Source organism: Engystomops pustulosus, chromosome 1 (genome assembly GCF_040894005.1).
Source record: "Engystomops pustulosus chromosome 1, aEngPut4.maternal, whole genome shotgun sequence".
NCBI lineage: Eukaryota > Metazoa > Chordata > Amphibia > Anura > Leptodactylidae > Engystomops > Engystomops pustulosus.
The window spans coordinates 163,504,703-163,517,666 of NC_092411.1; the positions used below are offsets into that span (position 1 = coordinate 163,504,703).

The 12,964-nt window shown below is 39.3% G+C and overlaps 1 protein-coding gene across 1 annotated transcript in view; it reads left to right on the forward strand.

The window, feature by feature from the left end:
• Nucleotides 1–1,960: 1,960 nt before the first annotated feature.
• The window catches only part of ONECUT3 (one cut homeobox 3), a 120,328-nt gene continuing 109,324 nt past the window's right edge, over nt 1,961–12,964 (forward strand). The window contains exon 1 of the mRNA XM_072113737.1: nt 1,961–3,191. Coding sequence (XP_071969838.1) covers nt 2,159–3,191 — 1,033 coding nt within the window. The 5' untranslated portion in view covers nt 1,961–2,158. The remainder of the gene's footprint in view (nt 3,192–12,964) is intronic.

Sequence of the window (12,964 nt, forward strand, 5' to 3'; positions counted from 1 at the left end):
AAAGCAGACCAGTGGGATTTTCCAGTGTTCATTCTCTCCTGTAGGCGAGGCCAGTATAAGCCCGAGTTGGACTGAGAAGATATGGTGCCAGATTTGCCAATGACCAATTTTTCCACTTTGTACCAAACTCTGATAATGCTATCTAATTCGCTCTGTTTTGCTATGATGGATGGAGATGTGTTATGAACAATGCAGTAATCTTTAATATGCATCCCTAGATGTTAGCAATACCAATAATAAAGCGTTCTTCATAAATACAAGGATATAGTTGTATATATTGTATGATTACAACGATATTTATCTTGTCAATCCAAACAAAGCAAAACGTAGAAAACAACCAAATATTTACACACTATTTCGAGAAAAATGGCTTGTTTTAGCATAGTTGTGTATTTTTGGGCACTGTCCTTTGTTTCCAGTGTTTGTTCGCAGCAATATTTCTCACCTCCTTTTCTTTCACCTAGAAGAACCAAGCCTAGACGCACTGACCATAGCAAATATTGCAGAAATCCGTTTCATTGTGGAAAATCAAATGTTTCCCTTTTCCATTATACATTACATTTTGTAATAAGAGACTCTTCATTCAACAATAGTTTCAGAGAACTCAAGCTCCCCCACTCCTTACATATTGGAAGCAAATTACATTGATTTCATATAAATAAACTCTATCAATAGATATAGTGGTATTTGGGTATCAAAGTGATAGAATATTCTGGTATTGATGTCTTTTATACAGCTGCAGCTTCAAGACGGCTAACGCTTTAAAATGGCGAGATATAGATTTTACTGCGCTCAATTCAGAGCTTCAGTCTGTTTTCTATTGACCTAAAGGACTTAAGGGAAAATAAACATATTATTGGAACTTTTTCAATATTCATTAAAATATTAGTTGTGGTCTCTGAAGAAGGGAGATTGAGTTTACAAAATAATCATTAAAAAAGCGCTCATCTTAGGAGAAGGAGAACAAATGCTGTACTTTTAATCACTTTCTATTATATGAGCACTGGATAATAAACATTTGGAACTATTTATTTAGCTATCAACAATCTATGTTTACGGTAAGGTATTACAAGTCACTGGGAGTCACTACTACACCACTCAGGCACTTCAATTCAATTTTTGCTCTGCATAAGGAGCTAATGCCGGAATATATGTATACATTTTCATGTATGATTACATAAATACAGATAAAAAATAAATTCCAATATTTTAGTATAAGAAACAAGTAAAGAAATAAATAAAAACCGGTAGCATCGCCAGAAAGATCTCGACTCCATAATGCTCCTTTGATCATAGTTTCTCTCATTTAGACCTGTATGCCTCTCCATTTTAAATGTTTAGGAGTTTTTGGACTAGATAGATGATCGCACATCTGCTAACAACCTACTTAACAGACCTCCTCCTCCACAGTTAATCCGACTGTGATTTGTAGTCTGATTGACTATCTATCTATCTATCTATCTATCTATCTATCTATTCATGGGTCTATCTAAATCGTATCCGTCTGTCTGTTTTATCTTATATCCTTTATGTTTTTTCAATTTTGTGGTTTTGGATTTTGTAATCAATCTGATAGTATAATAGTTGGTGCATCTTATTGTTCTCTCTCTCTATCTCTCTCTCTTTCTCTCATAACAATACGTCTTTATTCATCTGTAAATATATTTATCATCTAGAATTTTATAATCAGAGTTAGGTATCAATTTGTTTTTAGTGTTTGTAGTGTTTGTGGTGAATGTGCCCGGTTCCTGGTTATGTGGAGTGTGCAGAGCAGGAGTGGAGCAATGACAGATACTTATCGATGGGCAGAGGGATGCTGACGTCAGGCAGCGCTGGCTGTGAGACTGAGGCTGGCAGGAGGTCTGAGCTCAGCTCCAATATTATCTGCAGCTTTCAGCTCTAGACACACACCACAAAGCCAGAAGCAGCAACCATCACTTGGGGAAAGGGAGAGAGAACCTTAAGCCAGCAATCACACATCCATTGTATCCCTGGAAAGGAGGGGGATAGGAGCAAGGAGCTCATCAAGTCATGCAGAATTGACTGCGAAGCAGAAGCTAATCGATGGCAAAGCTTTGAATCTGAATTAGCCCGGAAAGCAAAAGGAGAAGAAAGGAGAGGAGGAGGAGGGGGCCCCTAGAATAAACCAGCAAGGAACATGGAACTTACAATGGAGAATCTGGGCAACATCCACAGTGTATCACACTCCCAAACTGGGGAGCTTATGAGTTCCACACACAACCGACAAGCTTCTCACAGGAACCTTGTTTCTCATGGTCGACCTGCTATGGTGGCAAGCATGGCTTCCATTCTGGAAGGTGGGGAGTACAGAAACGAGCATAGCCTAAGTGGCCCACTGCATCCAGCTATGAACATGTCTTGTGATTCTCCATCTGGCATGAGCTTAAGCAGCACCTACACAACCCTGACCCCTCTCCAACACTTACCCCCAATCTCTACGGTGTCTGACAAGTTTCACCACCCTCACCACCACCACCATCACCACCACCATCACCAGCAGCGCTTGACAGGAAACGTCAGTGGAAGTTTTACTTTGATGAGAGACGAGAGGGGTTTAACATCTATGGGCAATCTCTATAGTCATTACCCAAAGGACATAGCTACCATGGGTCAACCGCTGTCTCCTCTGTCAAATGGGCTAGGCACTTTGCACAACTCACAACAGTCACTGGGCCCTTATGGTCCTGGTGGACACTTGACGAATGATAAAATGTTGTCACCAAATGGATTCGAATCTCATGCTGCCATGTTATCAAGGGGCGAGGACCATCTTTCAAGAAGCTTAAGTGCTGCGGGAGCTGCCATGATGGCCCCTTTGAATGGAATGCATCCACACGGTCACCATCACTCATCGTCTAGTGGCTCAATATTAAGTGAAAGGGAAAGACAATCATCCTCTTCTGCTTCTCAGTCTGGTGGCAATGGTCAAGTAGAGGAGATCAACACAAAAGAGGTTGCTCAAAGGATTACGGCCGAATTGAAGAGATACAGTATACCACAAGCCATCTTTGCTCAAAGGATCCTGTGCAGGTCTCAGGGAACTCTGTCTGATCTCCTGAGGAACCCAAAGCCCTGGAGTAAGCTTAAGTCTGGTCGAGAGACATTCAGGAGAATGTGGAAGTGGTTGCAAGAACCTGAGTTCCAGAGGATGTCGGCCCTGAGACTAGCAGGTACGTCTAATCCAAGTACATGGCAAAACTCAACACAAAATATAAGGCATAAAAGTAAGTACAAAAGTAAAAACAGTATAATTGGCTCTCCAAATGTTCTACAAACAATAACCAATGATCAACAGCACGGTGTAAAATCTGTACACAAAATATGCACATTACATAAAAAAATTAAGACAAATAAAATTACTTTCGCAGGGACTACACATATTACAAACAGCATGATAATAAGTATACATTATATATCATACAGCACCGAGCAGAAATATATAAATATGACATGATAATTGTATCATGTTGTAGAAATACCTTACCTTTTACTGCAACCAGCAAATGTCACTATATACCCCCTATCACTTTAACGGTTCTGCCTTTAGTTGCTTGTTTTCTCCAAATACTCAACATTTCTTCTTTTATATACCAAAGGAAACTAGTACTAACTAGTGAGGCTTTATTTCCACAGATACAGATGTGTAAATAGTCTATTGATCTAATTGCAATCTATCTCATCTGCCAAACATATTGAAAATGTTGAAGATGTTTCAGCACCACTATTTTTGCTATTAAAAACCACCAGAGAATGAATATCCGGAATACCTAATCATAGTGTGGTCTAATCTATAACAACTGCCTGTTTTTAATAAAAAGAAAATAAAAACAAAAAAAATCCATTTATTCTGAAAACATTTATTTGTAGCTTTGGAAACCTGCATTTATCATGAAAATATCAAACTTGGGGTGTTGCACCTTGACACAAATACCCACTGGCCTATTTGCTCAATATATTTTGGAGATTTTTGCTTATTATGTCTCTTGCCTTGCCAGATCACATAGTATGTGTCTGTATGGTATGCGCTATTTTCAAAACACTTGTTAGCTTCTCACAAAATCTTCAATTTACAGTACAAGCTGTGTGGGCCACCTAGGGATATTGCCTTGGTTGTTGGTTGTACTGAACAGAAATCTAAATAGAGTTTGAAGCTGTCTTGTAGACTGACACCAAAGGTCCCGTCTGTCACACCAGCACCTGCCTCAGGGAACATTCTGCATAATCACATTTGCTTCTCTTAGTTGTTAGGACCACTCTGATATAGTTGTATTTTTGCACCAGTATTATTTATTTTTGCAGACATATAATTAAGTAGTTCTTCAGCAAAGGTTCATCCAGCCATAGAACATTGTTATATTTAGAATTAAGAAAATATTAAGGAATGACATACCAGATGGAATTCATAGCTATTAAATGTAAAGCCGTGGTATAGTGGCGATAATAATAAAATGACCATTAAAAATCTTCATGTGTGACTGTTATAAATACACAGTAAGAATCATGATGACTCTATTGAATATGTAACCTGATTGATATTTAAACACTTTGGACTTTTGACACATGAGAAATAGAATCTAGAAGAGGGTCATTTAATTAATTGGCTGGTTTTTATACAACATCATTCAGCTTTTAGTACACATGGGAAAGATAATTCTAAACGTGTTGGTATAAATGGGAAAAGTGAGGTATCAAGAAAACAGATTCTTCTTCCTAGATCCTTTCTCAGCTGCCCCTCGGCTTATCGATCCATGTTAGGCCTCTTCATCTCACAAATGGCAGATCCAATCAATTATCTATAGCACACAGACAAAGACACCAGGGATTTGCCCCTCTGTCCAACCGACTCTGTTTCGTCACACTAGTCACAACGCTCTATTATTCCATGTACCTTAATTTATACACATATCTCTCTATTCTATCTATCTATCTATCTATCTATCTATCTATCTATCTATCTATCTATCTATCTATCTACCTGTTTGTCTATCTATCTCTATATTATTTTATTTGTATGACTGCTGCCCAACAATAATTATTTCACTTGTCATACATATGATCATTTTTATTTGTATTTGTCATTTTGCCAAATGTGTCTTTTAATGTCTTGTGCCACATAAATATAATCCATGGTTAGCATTAGGCAAGATGGGGGAACTTTTGATTCGGATGTGTAAAAATATGCTGCCGCTCAAACTGAAAATGTTACGTGGATGTGCCTATATCTTACAGCTGACGATACAGGTCCTGTCTCTGGCCATCCTTTAGATTGAGGAAATGGTGTATCGAGAATTCATATGCCTGTAGTGTAATTCAGATGGCTGTAATTAGGGCAGGATAGTGGCATCCTTTAGTTCCAGTCAATGCCCTATTGAAAAGCAGTTAATAGAATGCAAATTGTTCTGGCTTTACAAGGTTCTGGTAAATAAAGATTTAAGCGCTGCCACAATTGGCTCCTTAACTACCTTTCTTGTTCAATCTAATTGAGCAGTTTCAGTTTTATATCTTGCTCACTAATATAAAAATAATCACCTGGAGACCACTAAGGCCAATGTCTATTACTTGTATATAGATTGACATAATTTAGGAGGCTCTGTAATAATCAATATAATATTTCAACACGCTTACCTCATGTATCATATACATATATGTGCAAACATATGTTGCGACCTACTCCGACCTATATATATATATATACAATATATATATGTGTGTACCACTATATATTATGCAGTAATTTACAATAAAGTAAACAATATAACTTTGCAATCACATAATGTATTTTGAAGATTGCAGCAGATAAACTATTTCACTTTATACATGCAGACTGATGTATTTAATGGTATTAATTTACAATAAATTATACATTTAATGTAAAACGACACATGCAGTAAAAGAAAGGTGTTCAGCATTCATATTGAGATGTCTGTTGTGTGTTCTGGGGTTCCTGCCACAAGCCTTAATGAATTGACCAACATTTTCTTATGTACATTTAATATTCCATGCTAATATATTAATCAATGCTTCATGAAAACAAACGTATAAACCGCAGATTAATAATTAACCATGCATACTTGAGATTTCCTGCACTGCTGTAAAGCCAGGGAGACAGACATCTGTTGCATTATTCTGTAACACTTCTGCTAATGCAGGAAAGAGCAATATGAGAAGGATCCCAGTGTTCTAGTCTATCTATCTATCTATCTATCTATCTATCTATCTATCTATCTATCTATCTATCTATCTATCTTTTTAGCAGTCTGTTTTATACTCAGCCCATTGCACGCAGGTAGTTATGAATTGTTGTGTATTTATCTATGGATAAGGGGTTTTCCTGGGGTTATACAGGACATCTGCATATGCTCTTGCATATACAATTCTCTGATTACATTTAAACTGGTAATTATAAGTAGAATGCAAGAAGTGGATCAATAAATTCGAATTACTATCCCTAATTCATCACAGTCAGAAAAATCGATTTAATCTTTCCCTTCAAATATTGTTTAGATTGCAAATTTAAACATGAATATATATACAGTATTACAATATATGGGCAACATGTATCACTCGTTTTTTCTGTTGTTTTTGCGCCTTTTCATTCAGGCGCACCGTTTTTGCACCATTTTTGCGATTAAACGCCAAACTAGCCGCGCAGCAAAAATAACCAGCTTTCCCTCATCTATCTTACCAATCCAGATGTTTTGCTGCGCCTAATGATATTCATCACTTGCAACGTTTTCATTTAGGCGCAAAAACGGGCGCAAAAACACTCCAGCCTGAAGGTGGCGTTATCTGAGAAGAAAGCACTGAGCCCCTTTGCAGAACAGCTCATTTCTAGCAGCAAAGCTCAGCCAGACACTAGAAGAGATAATAGATACATTAGATACACTGCAGACAGGAGCTGCAGACTCTATTTACAGTTCATCACCTTCTATTTACAAAACATTCTGCAAAACGCTGAGCTTACAGCAAGAGCAAGAGAAGTTTGCACAAGTTTGCAGAATGTTGCAGATACGACATACAAGTGTCCCCATGTAATTCTGCACAGTATCACCAGTGTGTCTGAGGGCGATACTGTGCAGAATTACAGGGGTGCAGCAGGAGATCAGCACTGGGGGATCCCCTCCAGGAGAAGCCCCTGCTGAGGAGGTCACTGGGTGCTGGGTGTCACACACCTGGGTGCTGCTGTGAGTGTTATCTTCATGCTGGGATGTGGGAGAAGCAGAGAGGAGCTTATAGCAGGATCACATGTAAGTGCCTGAATCTAACATTGCGCCTAAACTGCGCCAAAATTGCGCCTAAACTGTTTTAAAGTAAAGTGATTAATAAGAGGCAGAAAATATACTTATCACAGATGGTTGTAGCTTGTGATAATTCTGGCAAAACAGTGCGCCAGAATTTAGGCGCAACTACTACACTTAGGCGCACAGAAGTGATAAATGTGGCCCTATATATATTGAGCTATCGTGTATATACAGACCAACAAAGAGTTGGTTGTAAAGTAATGTGAAAGAACCTCACTAACCTCACAACATAACAAACCAGAACACACACTAATGTGTATAGTAAAAGAAAGAATACAGTTTTACCAAGCATCAGGTTTGGGAATTCTCTAAGGCTACATTCACACACATGTATGGGGGACGTATATACGGCCGACGTATATATGGCCGATATACGTCCCCCATACACTTCTATGGGCTCACGGCCCTGTACGGGAGCGGTACGGTGCCGCACACGTGCGGCACCGTACCGCTCCGTAGCCCGGGAAAAGATAGGACATGTCCCGTGATACGGCGCAGTGCGCTGTATCTTCCTATGGAGAGGGGCGGGGGTGAGCTGCGCTCATCCCCTGCTCCTCTCCGCGGCACCGATGTATGCCCGCCGTACTACGGTACAGCGGGCATACATCGTGTGAATGTAGCCTTACCCTTTATCTGGAGTAAGTGTCATAATAAATCCAGCACAGTAAATAAAAGTATTTGTATACATTATTGATTACAATCATTCCCTATTCTTCTTAATATGCCAGAGCGTATATCTATTTATTATTTTTATTTGTTAAGAGGTGAGGTTAAGAGGTGCCATTTTCCTTGCTAGTGGAGGGATGTGGGTGACTGGACTGAGGATTCTCATTGCACAATAAAGCATAATCTACTATTGCATTACAGGTTCTTCAAATACCAAAGCCTTCCCTTGTCCATAAAACAGCAAGTGTAGCACTTAAAGTTACACAGATCATACATTAAAATACAGACATAACCAGTGGAAAAGAGACGTAAGCTGTAATCAGTAGGAAGCTGTGAATCTGTATGATGATCTCTAGTACAAAGGAAAGCGATCCCATGAATGTGTTTTATTGTTATGAGAGATCAATTTGTACAGGCAGGATATTTTCCATAATGTGGAATAATTGGGGTTCACCTCATAGGACTAGTCACATATAATAAATGTCCATGTCTGTCTCCCTGCAGCTTGGTGCAGAAAATCCAGAGGGAAACTGATAGCTTTGATGGGACTCTGTATGGCATCCATTGCATCCGTTTTCACTCCAGGCATCACTTTTCACAGAAAAATTGAAAAAAGCATGTTGCATTGTTTTATCTGCCCTTTTCTGTCTATGGTGGTTAGATAGGTGCTCAGTTGTGTACAGTTTCAGAGTAAAAACAGCTGAGTGTACACAACTGACATACAGATACATGTAAACCCACCCATAGTGGTTTGTCTTGGATCAATGCTGGAATTATAGTTTGTCCATAATCGACCTGTATTCATTCTACATATGTGTAAACCAGTGTCTAGGTTATTTACTATGAGGTGTCTACATTGTCACACTTATTGGGGCAGATTACCCAGTCCTGTCGCGATCCCGTGGCACGTTGTCCGACGAGGATTCGGGTCCAGCGGGATTCATGAAGATCGTGCGCCCGAGTTCCTGCATCCGTCGCTTCTGTCCCGAGGTCCACCGGAGTTCACCTTCTTCTTCCCGGTGCATGTGAGTGCTTGATATTGCGACACAATTGCGTTTTTAAATTCCGCAGTTTGTCCGAATCTGTTGGGTTGCCCCCCGATTTCTGTCACGTGCAAGCCGGCGGCGATGTGCCAAAACCTGTCGCATGCGCCAAAATCCCGGGGCAATTCGGCACAAAACGGAAATCATCGGGAAACCTGACGAAAGTGCGTCCGATGGACCCTTAGTAAATGAGCCCCATTGTTTTATTTACTTTGACAATCATATGTAGCTTCAGTTATATATCCATTTACATAAAGTTGCAAATGTTGTGCAGGAATTTATTTAAGTTTGACACTGTGAGAGGTGACATTCTGCACAGGTCTGAATCTTTTCAGTGTATTATATTATTATAATATTATTGATTGCTGAAACAAGTGTCTGACTGACAATCTATTATATTTTCACGCAAGTGGTACAAAAATGCTGGAGGATAATAATGCAAGAATTATCCCTTTTTATGGCATACTTTCTGGCAAATGGGGTTTCAGATGTTCTGGACAAGAAAATACTGCATATGCTGCACAGATGCACAAATAAACCATAATGTCACTAGTCATTACTCTGTCATTACTCTGTCAGAGTAATGAGACAACTTCCCATGTACAATGGATAACTGTGAATCCAGTCTAATAAATGTCTTAAAGGAAACAGGACTGGATCAGTGTGTGCATAAGTCAGAATTGGAGCTGTGGAGGATGGACAATAGTGATGTCATTTATTGGGGCTGGAGGGAGAGAGGAATGTATTTAGATGGGGCTGCATATTAGGGTCTGGAGGGATGTAGTTACATGGCACTGCAGTTGGGAAACTGGAGGGACAAGAGGGATGCATTTACAAGGGACTGCATGTTAGAAGGCTGGGAAGACAGGATGGATGTATTTACACAGCACTATGTTGGAAGGGTTCAGGGGGTGTTTTGTATGTAGCACTGTAGGTTGGGAAGGTGATTTTTTTTAACTTTGCTTGTTGGGTATTTTAACATTGTCTCGGATTGAAAACATGTCTGCTTCCTTCTATAAACAGGTAATGTATGGTATTGCAGAGCATATACATTAATTTTTTTACACCCGAGCTGCAATACCAGCACAAACTGTAGTCAGATGTGGCGCTTTTTGTGTAAGAAAGCATCCATGCCAGACAGAACCTTTTAAGGGAGGAGAGTGTATTTTTTACATGGGATGGTATGATGGAGGGGAAAGGTGGATTTAATATAAGAGAGGAGACTGGATTATCATGCACATGGTGCCAATCTGCACATGGCAAGTCATACTGATATAGGTACATATATCATACAACATACGTACATACAACATATAAGCATGATATGCCAATGAAGTATGGGACATATCCAGTCTTGACAATGTTGTGGTGAGACACCATCTGAGCGGCGCTGAGGTAATGAGCAGTGATGGCAGTTATAGGAGGTGAGAGAAACATGGGAGATGTATCAGAAGTACCTGAGAGCAGCACTGTACTAGTTGCCCATGGCAGCCATTCAGCGCTCAGCTTTAATTTTCCCTTAAAGGGCATCTACCACCCCGATTCTACCTATAAAGGTAGAAGGGGTGGTAGGTGGATGGATGGGACGTGAGGATAGTCCTTTTTTGGGCTAATCCTCACGTCCCGGGAGTCTTTTACAAAACGTTATTACATCTATATGCAAATTTTTTTATGCGGCTACTGGGGCGTGGAGTAGCCGGACATTAGGCCTACCAGGAAATCTTCGGCGCGCAGCTCCTGGTAGCTGCGCGCCCTCGTCCGGGTCCCCTGCGTTCTGCGCATGCGCAGAACGCAGTCCTTCGGCCGCCGGCCGCGGCTCCGGGGCCGGAACTACTGCGCATGCGCAGTAGCCGGGGGACTCGGACGAGGGCGTGCAGCTACCAGGAGCTGCGCGCCGAAGATTTCCTGGTAGGCGGAGTAACGTGGCTACTGGGGCATGGAGTAGCCGCGACTAGTAGCCTAATGTCCGGCTACTCCACGCCCCAGTAGCCGCATAAAAAATTTGCATATAGATGTAATAAAGTTTTGTAAAAGACACCCGGGACGTGAGGATTAGCCCAAAAAAGGGCTATCCTCACGTCCCATCCATCCACCTACCACCCCTTCTACCTTTATAGGTAGAATCGGGGTGGTAGGTTCCCTTTAAATGGTTTTTAAATTAGAGCTGAGCTCTGATTGGTTGTCATCAATAACTAATGCACTTGTACTCTCAGACACTTCTGATAAATCTGCCACATAAAGTTTATTATTTGCCATTACTATGGTAACAGTCTGTTAGATCATCACTTCGAGCATGGAGGAGTTTTGATGGCTCATTAAAGTTGTAGTGTCCTGTGGCTCATGAGAGTTGTAGTGTCCTGTGTTTACCATCTTAGAGATAACTCTGCCTACTTTTGAAAGCTAATAACTTTTGTGAATTATAAAAGTTAACTATTTAAGCTCCATTTTGTGATTAATGGCATTGAGTATTGTTTTGTTTATTTATTTCTAGCATTAGGCGTTTTTGTATCAGACCTTCATATTGCCGGAATGCACCTTTAAGGATAATCTCCAGACATTTTAAGGTTTAAAGGTTTAAGCTCAAGAAGCATTCTCATTCTTATTGTTTTATGTGTTTTATTGCTCTGCAATGTTTTATTTTGTCTGAATATGTGCCCAATGATCTATAAAGTACTGCAGAGTATCATTGCGCAAAAAAAAATATTATTATTCTTTTTAATAAAGCATGTGTCATTATGTTAAATTCTTATCTGCAGCAGAGGTGTATTTTCAAGAGGTTTTAGGATTTAGACTGTTTCCATGTTATGTATAATCCTAAATAAGGAACTGCCTACTAGAAGGGAAGAGCATGTACATCAGATAACCTTCTAAAATGTAGATGACAACATGTTTGTATCCATGTCACAACTGTTTCACCACTGTTCTATCAATCACATAAAATTTGTGCTTTCTATGAAAAATGCATTCATATTTTTGATTTTACATCTAAAAGGAACTTGTCATCAGACATTTACCTTATAAACCACTGGTAGGCAGTACTAGTATGTTGTTAAGCCAATTAAGCTATTCCATGATTCTTTCACAGCCCCATGTGGTTGCATCATCCATGTTCTTGCAAGCTTGGTTTTTACACTTTTCCATGTGCACACCAAATGAGACATCTCCGTCTTTGGGTCGGTATGATCATGGAGATACCAAATAGGTTTTGTTTTGTTTTAATACATTTAAAAAATATTCTGGCACTATTTTCTGTCTATGGCACTGTGTTAGGTGTAGTTTTTTTTATCAAATGAACTGATGTTTTCTTTGCTAACATTTTGGGGACTGTACAACATTTTTATTTTTTTTAATTACATTTTTATATGTTGTAAAATGGCAGAAAAGTGGCATTGTTTAGAGGGCTATTTTTAGTTAAGGGGTTCAATGCCGGAAAAATGTTTTTTATATTTTGATAGATCAGACATTTTGGGATGCATCAATGTACTTTAACCTAGATTACTACCTTATGGGTCACATAGGAGGGGGGAAATAAACAGTTGTTTTATCCATAGAAGCTGTCTATGCTGAATTCCACCACCAATTCATTATAAATTCATTTATGTTGGCCATAACACAATATACACCTATTGAAAAACTAAGCCAATCTCCAAATATCAGTAAATAATAAATTTAGACTTTATTGAAATCATATACACAAACAAAATACAAAACAGTATTGAAAAGAGTAGATATGCTTGAAGAGTTTTTGTTATTTTGTTTGTGTATATGATTTCAATAAAGTCTAAATTTATTATTTACTGATATTTGGAGATTGGCTTAGTTTTTCAATAAGTGTACAGACGGTCCCCTACTTAAGGACACCCAACTTACAGACAACCCATAGTTACAGACAGACCCCTCTGACCTCTGGTGAAGCTTTTTGAATGCTTTACT